General features: G+C 37.3%; 2 protein-coding genes across 5 annotated transcripts; one reads left to right on the top strand and one right to left on the bottom strand.

Moving 5' to 3' along the window:
- The first annotated feature begins 4,342 nt into the window (after nucleotides 1–4,342).
- On the top strand, nucleotides 4,343–5,058 carry LOC128093171 (probable cytochrome P450 12a5, mitochondrial). Its single transcript, XM_052709081.1, has one exon. It carries the CDS (start codon nucleotides 4,381–4,383, stop codon nucleotides 4,645–4,647), a length of 267 nt encoding a protein of 88 aa, XP_052565041.1. The 5' UTR covers nucleotides 4,343–4,380; the 3' UTR covers nucleotides 4,648–5,058.
- Nucleotides 5,059–5,872: 814 nt separating this feature from the next.
- On the bottom strand, nucleotides 5,873–8,130 carry LOC120427863 (cytochrome P450 CYP12A2-like). Of its 4 annotated transcripts, none has more exons than XM_039592787.2 (6): nucleotides 7,776–8,130; nucleotides 7,160–7,523; nucleotides 6,946–7,102; nucleotides 6,620–6,892; nucleotides 6,320–6,568; nucleotides 5,873–6,264 (listed from the first exon to the last, which is right to left on the bottom strand). In XM_039592787.2, exons 1-6 carry the CDS (start codon nucleotides 7,978–7,980, stop codon nucleotides 5,935–5,937), a joined length of 1,578 nt encoding a protein of 525 aa, XP_039448721.1. In that variant the 5' UTR covers nucleotides 7,981–8,130; the 3' UTR covers nucleotides 5,873–5,934. The 4 variants fall into 4 exon arrangements, with proteins under 4 accessions (XP_039448721.1, XP_039448724.1, XP_039448722.1 ...); XM_039592790.2 differs by having other exon boundaries at nucleotides 7,160–7,533; nucleotides 7,776–7,790; XM_039592788.1 differs by lacking the exon at nucleotides 7,776–8,130 and adding an exon at nucleotides 7,638–7,700 and having other exon boundaries at nucleotides 7,160–7,533.
- Between the last annotated feature and the right edge of the window lie 3,911 nt (nucleotides 8,131–12,041).

Here is a 12,041-nt window from a genome sequence, read left to right as displayed (position 1 = left end):
GTATGGACAGCTGTCAAATTTGTATAGATGTTTGGATGAACCAATGCATTGGTGCCCTGTTTTTTTCTTCTGAAAAATAGTTTTTCTTATGCAAAAAAATCTCAGGAATCGATTGGCGCATAAAAAACTCACCGGAAATGACGGGAAAGGGCCTGTTTTGCCCCATTTGTCCCAATAATTAGAATTTTCTGGATTTTCACTCTACAAGTTAATCATATTAACATTTAAAGGATATCTTTAAACTTATTTTAAAGTAAAATTAGCAATGGCGATATTTTGGAATCGTTTGGAGTGACCCATTTCGCCCTACGGGCCATTTTTACGATTTTAGCTAATTTTACTCCTTTTAATAGCATTTATTGTTGGAATTTCGTAAACTTATTTCTACTATGCATGCAAAATCGGAACAAGAATCAAATAATGCTAGTATAGGATCATTTGCAATAACCCGTTTTACCCCATGGGTCTTCTTTCCTTTTTTCCTGATTTAATTTATTCACCCCATGCCCCCTATTTTAATTTTTTTTTGTCAGAGAAAAAACTTTTTACGATACTTCACATCTAAATATATAATAAAAGCTAAATAGTTTTAATCGATCCCAAACATGCTTTATGTAATTTTAATTGCAGAAAACTGCATTTCAAATTGTTTTCATTCGAGTAGACTTCTATTTTCAGAAGAATTTTGAAGTTTTTCGTAAACAATATTATGTTTGCCCCCTGATTTTGAAGGTGGGGGAAATATTTGCAACGGCCGAAATACAAAAAACTTAATTCATCAACTGTCAAAAAAAAAAAATGGAATGTAATGAAAAAAATAAATTAATTGGTCTAAGTGGATCAACTCAACCGATGGTGAACCAATGACACAAAATGGTTTTTTTGGTCATAGAGATGGCCACTACAAAGTTTAAGATACAAAAAATTGCGAAGTAAACTTCGAAAAATATTTACAATGTTTACGTTAGCTATTTTATGCGATGTGGAAATTTTTATTGTACACAGCCACTGCTTCAAAAGTTTTACGAAAATTGATAAAACATTCTCAAAAAAAAAACAACATTTTCAGAATTTTAATACTTGATTTCATTACAGTTAACAGTAAAAGAATAAAGCGGAATACATTCGATGACCCTTTTCAAAACAATTATAGTGAAAGAGTTACAAATTTTCTAACTTATTTTAATTTATCATTGTATTTAAGAAGTTAAGTTTTTTTTCAAAAGGTTTGAAAAAGATGTCTAATCGTTAAACAAAATCTTAAAATCTTTTTTTGAGTCTACATAAGTTGGTATTTTGCGAGCAGGAAAACGGAACCTATTATAGACGGTTGAACAAGGTTTGCATTTTATTCAAAGTGTTTCTTATGGACTAACACTACCATTTCTACTTAAAATATCTGGCACTCCTATACATTTATCAATAATTTTGATTGTTTTTTTTTCCAATTGTTTTTTTTTCATTAAAAAAAATATTTCACTGAGTATTTTCTAAGCGAACTGCACAGTTTTGCCACGGAAATTATCTATTTCATACAGTTTCATGCAAAGAAAATACATCATCTGATGTAAGTCACTCCATAGATCATCGCTTTAATTTTCAAGTTCTAAACAAAAGTCTATGGACTAAGCAACTAATTGCAATCTATTTTTATAATTTTTATGTTTTTTGAAAAAATGTTTGTCCTTGTTTTGTGATTTATCTTGCCATTGTTTTTTTGAAATTGCATTTTAGAAATTCTAATTTAACGTCAAAAACCGTTCTTACCGTTTATTTCAATTGTTATATTTATATGAAAGGAAAGAGTCTTAACCAATCTTTGTTATTGGCTGAAACGACACGAAATGTGTTACGAGTTTACTTCTTAAATTTAAGTGAATTTGAAGTAAATATAAACCAAAACGCAAAATCGTGTATTTCTCGAAACAGCAGTCAGAACATAATAGCCAATTTATCAATAACAATTTGGCCATAATGGAATACACATAATCAGTTCGAATTGGTACAATTTTTGTTATATTTGAGCTCGACGACCCAAAATTTGGTAATCAGAAATGAAATTTTGGCGCCAACTTCCTCTGACAGTGTCTGAACTGTATTTCATCCATATTGATATTTCAAAATGATCATACTAGTTAGGTACTGCTCGATGTTGCGATGACTTCAGATTGTAACGTTTCCTCCTTCATCACTACACTCAAACCCCGATGGTTTGAAACCAACTGTTGTCAAAAGAACGGGGTCACTTTTTAGTTTGACACACACACTATTATACGGTTATTTTGATAGTGTGCGTGAGCGCCGTGCAAAAAGTGACAGTTTGTCACTTTTTAGTTTGACTTTGACCAACCAACGGGGTACAAACTAAAAAAGTGTCAAATGGAAAAGTGACCAACCATCGGGGGTTGAGTGTATTGCATCTATTCTATCTATCTGGGTTCAGTTTCTGCCCAATTCTTATCCCGTTGGCAAAACTTCTCCTCAGTATTTCCCGAAGAAAGATCCAACGCAACGATTCGCTAAATTATTTAGACATTACAGAAATGAAAAATAAAGTTGTTAGATCAAGTTTCAACCGCTGTCTCTCTCCCACCCAAGTGTGTGTCTTTCTTCGCTTACCTTCCACCTCCAAAGTCCAGTCTCTTTCGCCAAGACCTATTCTTGCGCCTACGGCTATGAGCCGACGCCGCATGGACGTTGCGAAAAAAAGCGCCGTGGGCACGACGGGAACACGACTTTGGCATACCAAGATTTTTGCGAAAAAGGAGCGAAGCTTGTAATCATCGAACTACGGAGGAGGAGAATCCTCCCTTACAGAAGAGCAGGGTTTCCGCTTCAATCACTTCTTTATTTGGGGTAGAGAAGCAACTCCAGATGAAAGGGGTTAGCAACTAAGGTAGAGAGAGAGAGAAAATCGCAATAACTTAATTACAAGTTACGTGCCAGCGCTGGCGATCGGCAGAATCTCAAAGAGGAGTTGGGAGTTGCAAATCAACCTCCGGCTCTGATTGGAGAGTAGAGAGGACATGCAAAGAAGATCGGATTCAAGTCCGAGGTTTTCGGTGAAATGTGAGAGGAAAGTCGTTTCCAGAAAAAAAGTTGTTGGCAGCTTCAATCATATCGGGGAAAGATAAAGATATCGATGCCTCTGTGCTCTGATGTACTAACTGACTTTTGGGCCAAAATGAGTTAATGATGCCATCTTTTAGCTAATTAAATTCCCTACAAAACGCTTCTAAGAGATCTGAAAAATTCGTTTCCTACGCGAAGATATCGCCCTGCAACCATTTGTACTAACTGACATTTTCGAACGCATCATGGATGTGCTCTCTTATTTTTCATCATGGCTTGACCTTTTGAAAATACGCAAATCCATAAAAATACGATTACACTATAATATTATGGTAAATTGCCAGGTGTCCTTACTAGTTCGAGCAATATTATGGAGCACTATTTTGGAAGGCAATTAGCACAAGTGTGCACATTTGGATACGTGAAGAAGTTGTAAGTTAGACGAAGTGTGTCAAATAATTATTTAGTGGCAGAGTTTTTTTTAATTGGATGACCCCTAAGTGTAACATTGGTAGGTAGATGTTATTGTTACGTAGTTTTTTTTAATGGACGACCCCTGCAGTTGTGCTAAGTGTGCACAACTATTTGCGGGGTTTTTGAATTGGATATTTGAGTTAGGCTAAGTGTGATATTGGTGAGTGGATGTTGTTGTTACGTAGTTTTTTGGATTTGACGACCCCTGCAGTTGTTCTAAGTGTGCACAACGGCTTAAAATGTTTTAAATTGGATATTTGGGTTAGGCTAAGTGTGAGATTAATTAGTGGATGTTATTGTTACGTAGTTTTCTTTAATGGATGACCCTTGCAGTTGTGCTAAGTGTGCACAACTACTTGGGGGGTTTTTGAATTGGATATTTGAGTTAGGCTAAGTGTGTTATTGGTGAATGGATGATGTTGTTACGTTTTTTTATTGGACGACCCCTGCAGTTTTGCTAAGTGTGCACAAAGACTTGAAAAATGTTTTAATTGCGGTGTATTACGGTGTAACGAATGTCACGCTGTAAAGAATGCTACGATGCAACGAATGTTGCGGTATAACAATTTTACGGTGTAACCATACTGCGGTGTAACGAATGTTACGGTGTAACGAATGTTACGGTGTAACGAATGTTACGGAGTAACGAATGTTACGGTGTAACGAATGATGCGGTGTAATTATACTACGGTGTAACGAATGTTACGATGTAACGAATGATGCAGTGTAATCATACTACGGTGTAACGAATGTTACGGTGTAACGAATGTTACGGTGTAACGAATGTTACGGTGTAACGAATGTTACGGTGTATCAAAGGTTGCGGTGTAACGAATGTTACACCTTGAGCGGTGGCTCAAGGACACCGAAGGTTGTCCCAGCGGCAAAACTGCGAATCCGTTCCTCTTCCTCCCATTTGGATTTGGACCTCGGATGTGCATCGGACGCCGGATGGCCATGATGGAGATGGAGATGATTGTGGCGAGAGTTACGCGCCAATTTGAGTACCGCTGGAACTATGGCGAGCTGCACATCTTGAGCGCGTTGGTCAACATTCCGAAGAACGAGCTGCGCTTCCAGATGACCGAAGTTGATAGTTAGACACGACCAACAGCTGTTTATCACCTCATAAGACCTGAGGTGGCGCACCCCAGCGCAAATGATGTTATAAAATGTAGCTAATAATGAGGTGCATTTAAGTTCCATAATTATTTAATTACAGCCAAAGCAACGTCGAGCAGCACGTGAAGAGTACTGCAACTGCAGCACTCTCTGTTCAGCAGGGAGCTACCGGAGGCCGTGTAATTATCTTTGCCATCGTGGTCGTCGTGCCCTACGGGGAGTTGCTCACTGCTGGGAGGATCTCTATCAGGCGTGAGGGATCTCCGGTTTCTGCAATAAACACGTTGCGCGCTGACTAGCATAACAATTTATTTAATTAAATTACGCTGAGAAATTCTCTACCTAAGGTTTGTCGTCTTATTTTTGAAAATAAAAAGGTGATAAAAGGTCCACCAGTAGCACTCCTCTGTTAAAAAGGTGATAAATTAGAAGTTATTTGATCGAATTGTTATTTTTGTAATTGTTATTTTTTTTTGTTATATTGGTTACGATAGCCTGTTAGTATAAACTGTGCTCCAGGTCAAGAATTTAAACATAACGAAAAATTACTGTTGGATCGAGTAGTGCGGTGCCTGTGGGGACGCGCAGTCCTGCTTTAACGTGTTATTTTCCGTCTCTTTTGTGTCGCTGTGATTAGTGCGCTGACCACGGGGACGCGCTGTCTTGTTTTAGCATGCTCATTTTCATTTCTTTTGTGTCGCTGTTTGTGTGCTTGGGTGCGTGGTTATTATATATAGGTGAAGGGATTTTATTAAATGATCATTATATTGCATTATTATATTTAGTTGATTATATAACCACACTATATTTTACACTTAACACATTATACAAAACACATATGAAACTGTAAACAGGAGCGTTTGGTACGGTATGGCCACGCATCCTTCCTCCCCTGTAGATTCTGTGAAATGTGCTCCGTTCACAGAATCTGTCTCTGCGGTTAATGCAACGCAGTAGGCTTGGCCGCTTTAATTTATGCAATACATCTTCGGGGTTACTCAAGTGTACTGCAATAATTAATATTGACAAGAAAGAACTTGGGGCGTAATCTAACCCCAAGTTCTTCCAGGATGCTTTCTTCGGACTGGCTGCGCTTGTGTTCGATTAGATTAGATTAGATTAGATAACGAAAAATTACTGTTGGATCGAAAATAAAACGTAACAAACATCAAATACTGGACTGAAGCTAAAACTGTGTAAAAACTAATAGTTTTAAAGATTTTGTTTTATTTATAACATAAATTTTGGAATTCAAAAGACAATTTCTTAACTATCCACTTCCACCATCTCAAACTTCATCTCGTTCTCCGGAATCAGCACCAGCGAGCTCAGAATCCTCAGCTCGTCATAGTTCCACCGGTACTCAAATTGCCGCGTAATTCGTGCTACCAGCATCTCCATCTCCAGCATGGCCATTCGACGACCCACGCAAGTCCGCGGACCAAACCCGAACGGCAGGAACAGGAACGGATGTACGTCCTTACCGCTGGGACATCCTGAAGTTTCCTTGAGCCATCGTTCCGGCAGGAACTCGTTACCCCGCTCGAAGTACTCTTCTCCGCTGTGCAGGATCATCGAAGCCATGGCAACGTCCGTCTGTTAAGGTTGCATTGAGTTACTTGAAGATCTTGATCGTACTTGAACTGCTTACCCCCTTGGGAATTTGGTAACCCTGTAGGACGATGTCCTTCCCAGCTTGGCGCACATTTCCAGCTACCGGAGGGTACATCCGAAGACCTTCCTTGATGCACGCTCGAAGATACGGTAGGTTCTTCATGTTTTCCGGCGTCAACGGGGAGTCCTTATTCGGGAGGATCGCTCGTAGTTCTTCCCGCAACTTTGCCTGCTTCTCCGGGTTCTTTGCTAAGCAGTACAGAATACCGGATGTTGCGGAGGAGGTCTGAAAGAAGATGTATTTAGTATGAACTCTGTAGATATTGAACGATCCCACCGTATCAACTCCAGCCAGCAGCATATCGAACGCCATCACAACCGCTACATCGCGATTGACCTTTAGCAGTTTCTCCAGCACACTTTGGCTGTCACTGTCTTGGCTCGGATTCTTGTCCAGCCGGATCACAGCTTCGTCTACCTTGGCCATAATTATTCTCGTGAGTTCATCCAATACAGTCATGAGGCGTTTGAACGTTGGTGTCTTGTAGTATCGCCAGATCGATGGTAAGATGTCCAAGTGGTAGGACAGCTCGAAGAACTCTCGGATATTCTGAAATTTGTGATTTTAGCAAGAAATCCTAGCAATTCATGTAAACCCGATACCGTCATGATGCTCTTGGTATCCGCAGAAATATCCTTTCCTAGCACTCCCAACCGGGTGTCCAAAGCTAAGACTCCAACCGTCTCCAAAGCCCATCGATTCAACCACTGACTGAAGTCAGCTGGCGTCTCATTCTTCTCATCGCGTATTTCTCCAATTCTGTTGAAAACCTGGTGTTAACAAGTTAGCTCAAAGATCTAAACTATACCTTCATACATTCCCATGAACTCTCTCGCGATCTCGTCCAGCTTATCAACGTACAGCTGAATCGTCTTTGGCTGCATCATTACCGGATTAACGATCGTTCGAAAGCTTTGCCAGTTCTCCCCTTGCTCGTTCACCAGCCCTCCCATTCCCTTGAACACCTCCGGTCGCACGTTCTTCCGGTAGTGCACGAAGGTGTCCAGCGCGATCCGGTTGGGCCACTGTCCCTCGGTGCGGAACAGCTTCTTGAAGTCGTCCGGCTGGAATGTCATCACCATATCCTTACGGCCAAACTGTCCCGGCATGACCATGATGTCACCGTAATCCCGTCGAAAGCTGCGATGCAGATCCGGGAAGGTGAGGTTGTTGTAACGACCTGTTGGTGGCTTGATTAGAACTTGTAATTTATGGTTTTGTCGGTCACCTTAAAGTCAGGTAGACTAAAATCAACCAGACGACTATCTTTATGATCTTCACCAGATATACTAACCAAACATCTGCTTTGTTTTCTTCGTAGTGAACTGCGCAGCTCACGCATCAAATCAATTTAGTCAATTCTGTTCAAGGTCACGCGTAGCGCTTGACTATTAGTTCCACCATCCTCACTTGTACAACATGCCCCACTTACCTCCAGGTGCGAAACCGACCATCATCTGCAGGAAGCTCGGTCGTGGAATCTTGCTGTACGGTAGGGCATTCGTGTACTCGACTTCACCGTGACCTTCCGAGGTCGACGACACCGGTTGAGCCTGAACGGACCGAAAACGAGCCAACACCTGGCTCGTAGCTGCCGTTGAACGACATGCCTGCAACTTGACGACACTTTGGAGCATTTCTGGTTGTGTTCAGCTTCAACTCTAAACTCAATTTGACAAAATTTCTTCTCTAATCGAAAAAAGGTGACCTGTTATCACACCAGGGCTGTTATCACGCTGGATTGTGTATCTATTTGGACTTATTTGGAAATAGCTCGCGCGCACCTCACGACCACTGCTGAATGAAGTTAGCGCGTAGTTTTGAGATGTTTTGGTGGGTGCGCCGCGACGCGTGAGTTCGCGGTTTGGTGGTTGTGATCGCGGGAGGTGTTTAGATGATTTTCAATATTTTTGGCTGTTGGTTTTTGGGGGTATTCATGCGTGCATGCGTACGTGTTTGTTAGATATCATGCTAGATTTGTTTGTTGCTGTTTAATATTGGTGTATTTATGAAGATTTTTTGACGGATGTATTTTGAAGATGGTAGTTGTGGCGTGCGTTGAAGGTTTATTGAATGAAATGTTTTGCTTAGGTATTGGTTGAGTTTATCAGGTGTTTTCTATATTTGGCTATCAGAGCTTTGAGAGTGATTCAGCCGTTTCACAGTGCTGGTTGAAAGTGTTTATGAGTTGAATTGTAAATTTTAAAGAAAATTAGTTTCTGGTGCTTACAAAAAAAAAACCCTTTTTGTACGGAGCATGAACAATCGTCAAACTCTCCCCTATAAAAATTTCCATATAAATTGAAAAGCAGTCCACACAAAAATGGTATCTAATCTTTATAAAATCTATATCTTGAGAAGGGAATTTCAGATCAATTTGAACAAGTAAGGACAATTTAAAAAAATAGAACAATATTCATTTACAGCACAAAAATGTAATTGCAGACAAGCCTTATTTATGACCATTTTGAAATATTTTTTAGAGAAATAACAATACAACTTGACCCAACAAGGGCAAAAACAATTTGGTAGTGTTGCCAATTTTTTGAAAAAAAAAAGACAAAACAAAATTGAGGATCTTCGAAAAACAACGATTTAATAAAAACATTTTTAGATCCAAAATCAGATTTGAAATGAAAAAGTACTTTACAGAAATTTTGATATTAATTTCAAGATATACTTCGTTGAGTTTGATTTTTGTAAAAATGGTGCTCTTTTCTTTTTTTCAATAGTAACCATGGTAACGCAAGCCTGAAAATATTTTTTTTCGGAAAATTCGGAAAATTTCTTATAAATTTGCTTAATAAGTTAAAAAAGAAAAAAAGGCCACAAAACGAAAAATAAATAGGAAATATGAGTTTTTTTGTTATCACTCTAAATGTACTCAACATTTTTTTTGCATTCAATGCCGATATTTTAGCAACTTTTGATCCAATTTTGAATGTAAAAAATTAAATATTTGTGAAGTGTTCTGATCTTTTTGATAAAAATATAGTCTCAATTTTAAATTGAAGACTAACTTTAGAAAATTTAAAATTTTGCATCTAATAATAATCTAAAATTTTGTTTTCGATTTTTTTTTCAACGTTTCCCAAAAAATGTTTTTTTTTTTAAATTGTGAGTACTGCTAAATTCTGTTAGCCTTTGCTGAAAATTCCGTTCTTAAGATACAGACTTCTGAATATTTAGGTACAGGTTTTGTATGGACAGCTGTCAAATTTGTATAGATGTTTGGATGAACCAATGCATTGGTGCCCTGTTTTTTTCTTCTGAAAAATAGTTTTTCTTATGCAAAAAAATCTCAGGAATCGATTGGCGCATAAAAAACTCACCGGAAATGACGGGAAAGGGCCTGTTTTGCCCCATTTGTCCCAATAATTAGAATTTTCTGGATTTTCACTCTACAAGTTAATCATATTAACATTTAAAGGATATCTTTAAACTTATTTTAAAGTAAAATTAGCAATGGCGATATTTTGGAATCGTTTGGAGTGACCCATTTCGCCCTACGGGCCATTTTTACGATTTTAGCTAATTTTACTCCTTTTAATAGCATTTATTGTTGGAATTTCGTAAACTTATTTCTACTATGCATGCAAAATCGGAACAAGAATCAAATAATGCTAGTATAGGATCATTTGCAATAACCCGTTTTACCCCATGGGTCTTCTTTCCTTTTTTCCTGATTTAATTTATTCACCCCATGCCCCCTATTTTAATTTTTTTTTGTCAGAGAAAAAACTTTTTACGATACTTCACATCTAAATATATAATAAAAGCTAAATAGTTTTAATCGATCCCAAACATGCTTTATGTAATTTTAATTGCAGAAAACTGCATTTCAAATTGTTTTCATTCGAGTAGACTTCTATTTTCAGAAGAATTTTGAAGTTTTTCGTAAACAATATTATGTTTGCCCCCTGATTTTGAAGGTGGGGGAAATATTTGCAACGGCCGAAATACAAAAAACTTAATTCATCAACTGTCAAAAAAAAAAAATGGAATGTAATGAAAAAAATAAATTAATTGGTCTAAGTGGATCAACTCAACCGATGGTGAACCAATGACACAAAATGGTTTTTTTGGTCATAGAGATGGCCACTACAAAGTTTAAGATACAAAAAATTGCGAAGTAAACTTCGAAAAATATTTACAATGTTTACGTTAGCTATTTTATGCGATGTGGAAATTTTTATTGTACACAGCCACTGCTTCAAAAGTTTTACGAAAATTGATAAAACATTCTCAAAAAAAAAACAACATTTTCAGAATTTTAATACTTGATTTCATTACAGTTAACAGTAAAAGAATAAAGCGGAATACATTCGATGACCCTTTTCAAAACAATTATAGTGAAAGAGTTACAAATTTTCTAACTTATTTTAATTTATCATTGTATTTAAGAAGTTAAGTTTTTTTTCAAAAGGTTTGAAAAAGATGTCTAATCGTTAAACAAAATCTTAAAATCTTTTTTTGAGTCTACATAAGTTGGTATTTTGCGAGCAGGAAAACGGAACCTATTATAGACGGTTGAACAAGGTTTGCATTTTATTCAAAGTGTTTCTTATGGACTAACACTACCATTTCTACTTAAAATATCTGGCACTCCTATACATTTATCAATAATTTTGATTGTTTTTTTTTCCAATTGTTTTTTTTTCATTAAAAAAAATATTTCACTGAGTATTTTCTAAGCGAACTGCACAGTTTTGCCACGGAAATTATCTATTTCATACAGTTTCATGCAAAGAAAATACATCATCTGATGTAAGTCACTCCATAGATCATCGCTTTAATTTTCAAGTTCTAAACAAAAGTCTATGGACTAAGCAACTAATTGCAATCTATTTTTATAATTTTTATGTTTTTTGAAAAAATGTTTGTCCTTGTTTTGTGATTTATCTTGCCATTGTTTTTTTGAAATTGCATTTTAGAAATTCTAATTTAACGTCAAAAACCGTTCTTACCGTTTATTTCAATTGTTATATTTATATGAAAGGAAAGAGTCTTAACCAATCTTTGTTATTGGCTGAAACGACACGAAATGTGTTACGAGTTTACTTCTTAAATTTAAGTGAATTTGAAGTAAATATAAACCAAAACGCAAAATCGTGTATTTCTCGAAACAGCAGTCAGAACATAATAGCCAATTTATCAATAACAATTTGGCCATAATGGAATACACATAATCAGTTCGAATTGGTACAATTTTTGTTATATTTGAGCTCGACGACCCAAAATTTGGTAATCAGAAATGAAATTTTGGCGCCAACTTCCTCTGACAGTGTCTGAACTGTATTTCATCCATATTGATATTTCAAAATGATCATACTAGTTAGGTACTGCTCGATGTTGCGATGACTTCAGATTGTAACGTTTCCTCCTTCATCACTACACTCAAACCCCGATGGTTTGAAACCAACTGTTGTCAAAAGAACGGGGTCACTTTTTAGTTTGACACACACACTATTATACGGTTATTTTGATAGTGTGCGTGAGCGCCGTGCAAAAAGTGACAGTTTGTCACTTTTTAGTTTGACTTTGACCAACCAACGGGGTACAAACTAAAAAAGTGTCAAATGGAAAAGTGACCAACCATCGGGGGTTGAGTGTATTGCATCTATTCTATCTATCTGGGTTCAGTTTCTGCCCAATTCTTATCCCGTTGGCAAAACTTCTCCTCAGTATTTCCCGAAGA

Source organism: Culex pipiens, chromosome 2, assembly GCF_016801865.2.
Source record: "Culex pipiens pallens isolate TS chromosome 2, TS_CPP_V2, whole genome shotgun sequence".
NCBI classification, from domain to species: Eukaryota; Metazoa; Arthropoda; class Insecta; order Diptera; family Culicidae; genus Culex; species Culex pipiens.
Note: the sequence above shows the minus strand (reverse complement) of the source record. Positions and strands in the feature narration are given on the sequence as shown.

What these genes read in the sequence shown, in the direction of transcription:
- LOC120427863 (XM_039592787.2), bottom strand. Translation starts at nt 7,980, where the DNA reads ATGCTCCAAAGTGTCGTCAAGTTGCAGGCATGTCGTTCAACGGCAGCT. An exon ending in TGCTGGCTGGAGTTGATACG is followed by an intron (nt 6,569 to 6,619) that starts GTGGGATCGTTC and finishes ATCTTCTTTCAG; the next exon opens with ACCTCCTCCGCAACATCCGG. An exon ending in GTTACCAAATTCCCAAGGGG is followed by an intron (nt 6,265 to 6,319) that starts GTAAGCAGTTCA and finishes CAACCTTAACAG; the next exon opens with ACGGACGTTGCCATGGCTTC.
- LOC128093171 (XM_052709081.1), top strand. Translation starts at nt 4,381, where the DNA reads ATGTTACACCTTGAGCGGTGGCTCAAGGACACCGAAGGTTGTCCCAGC.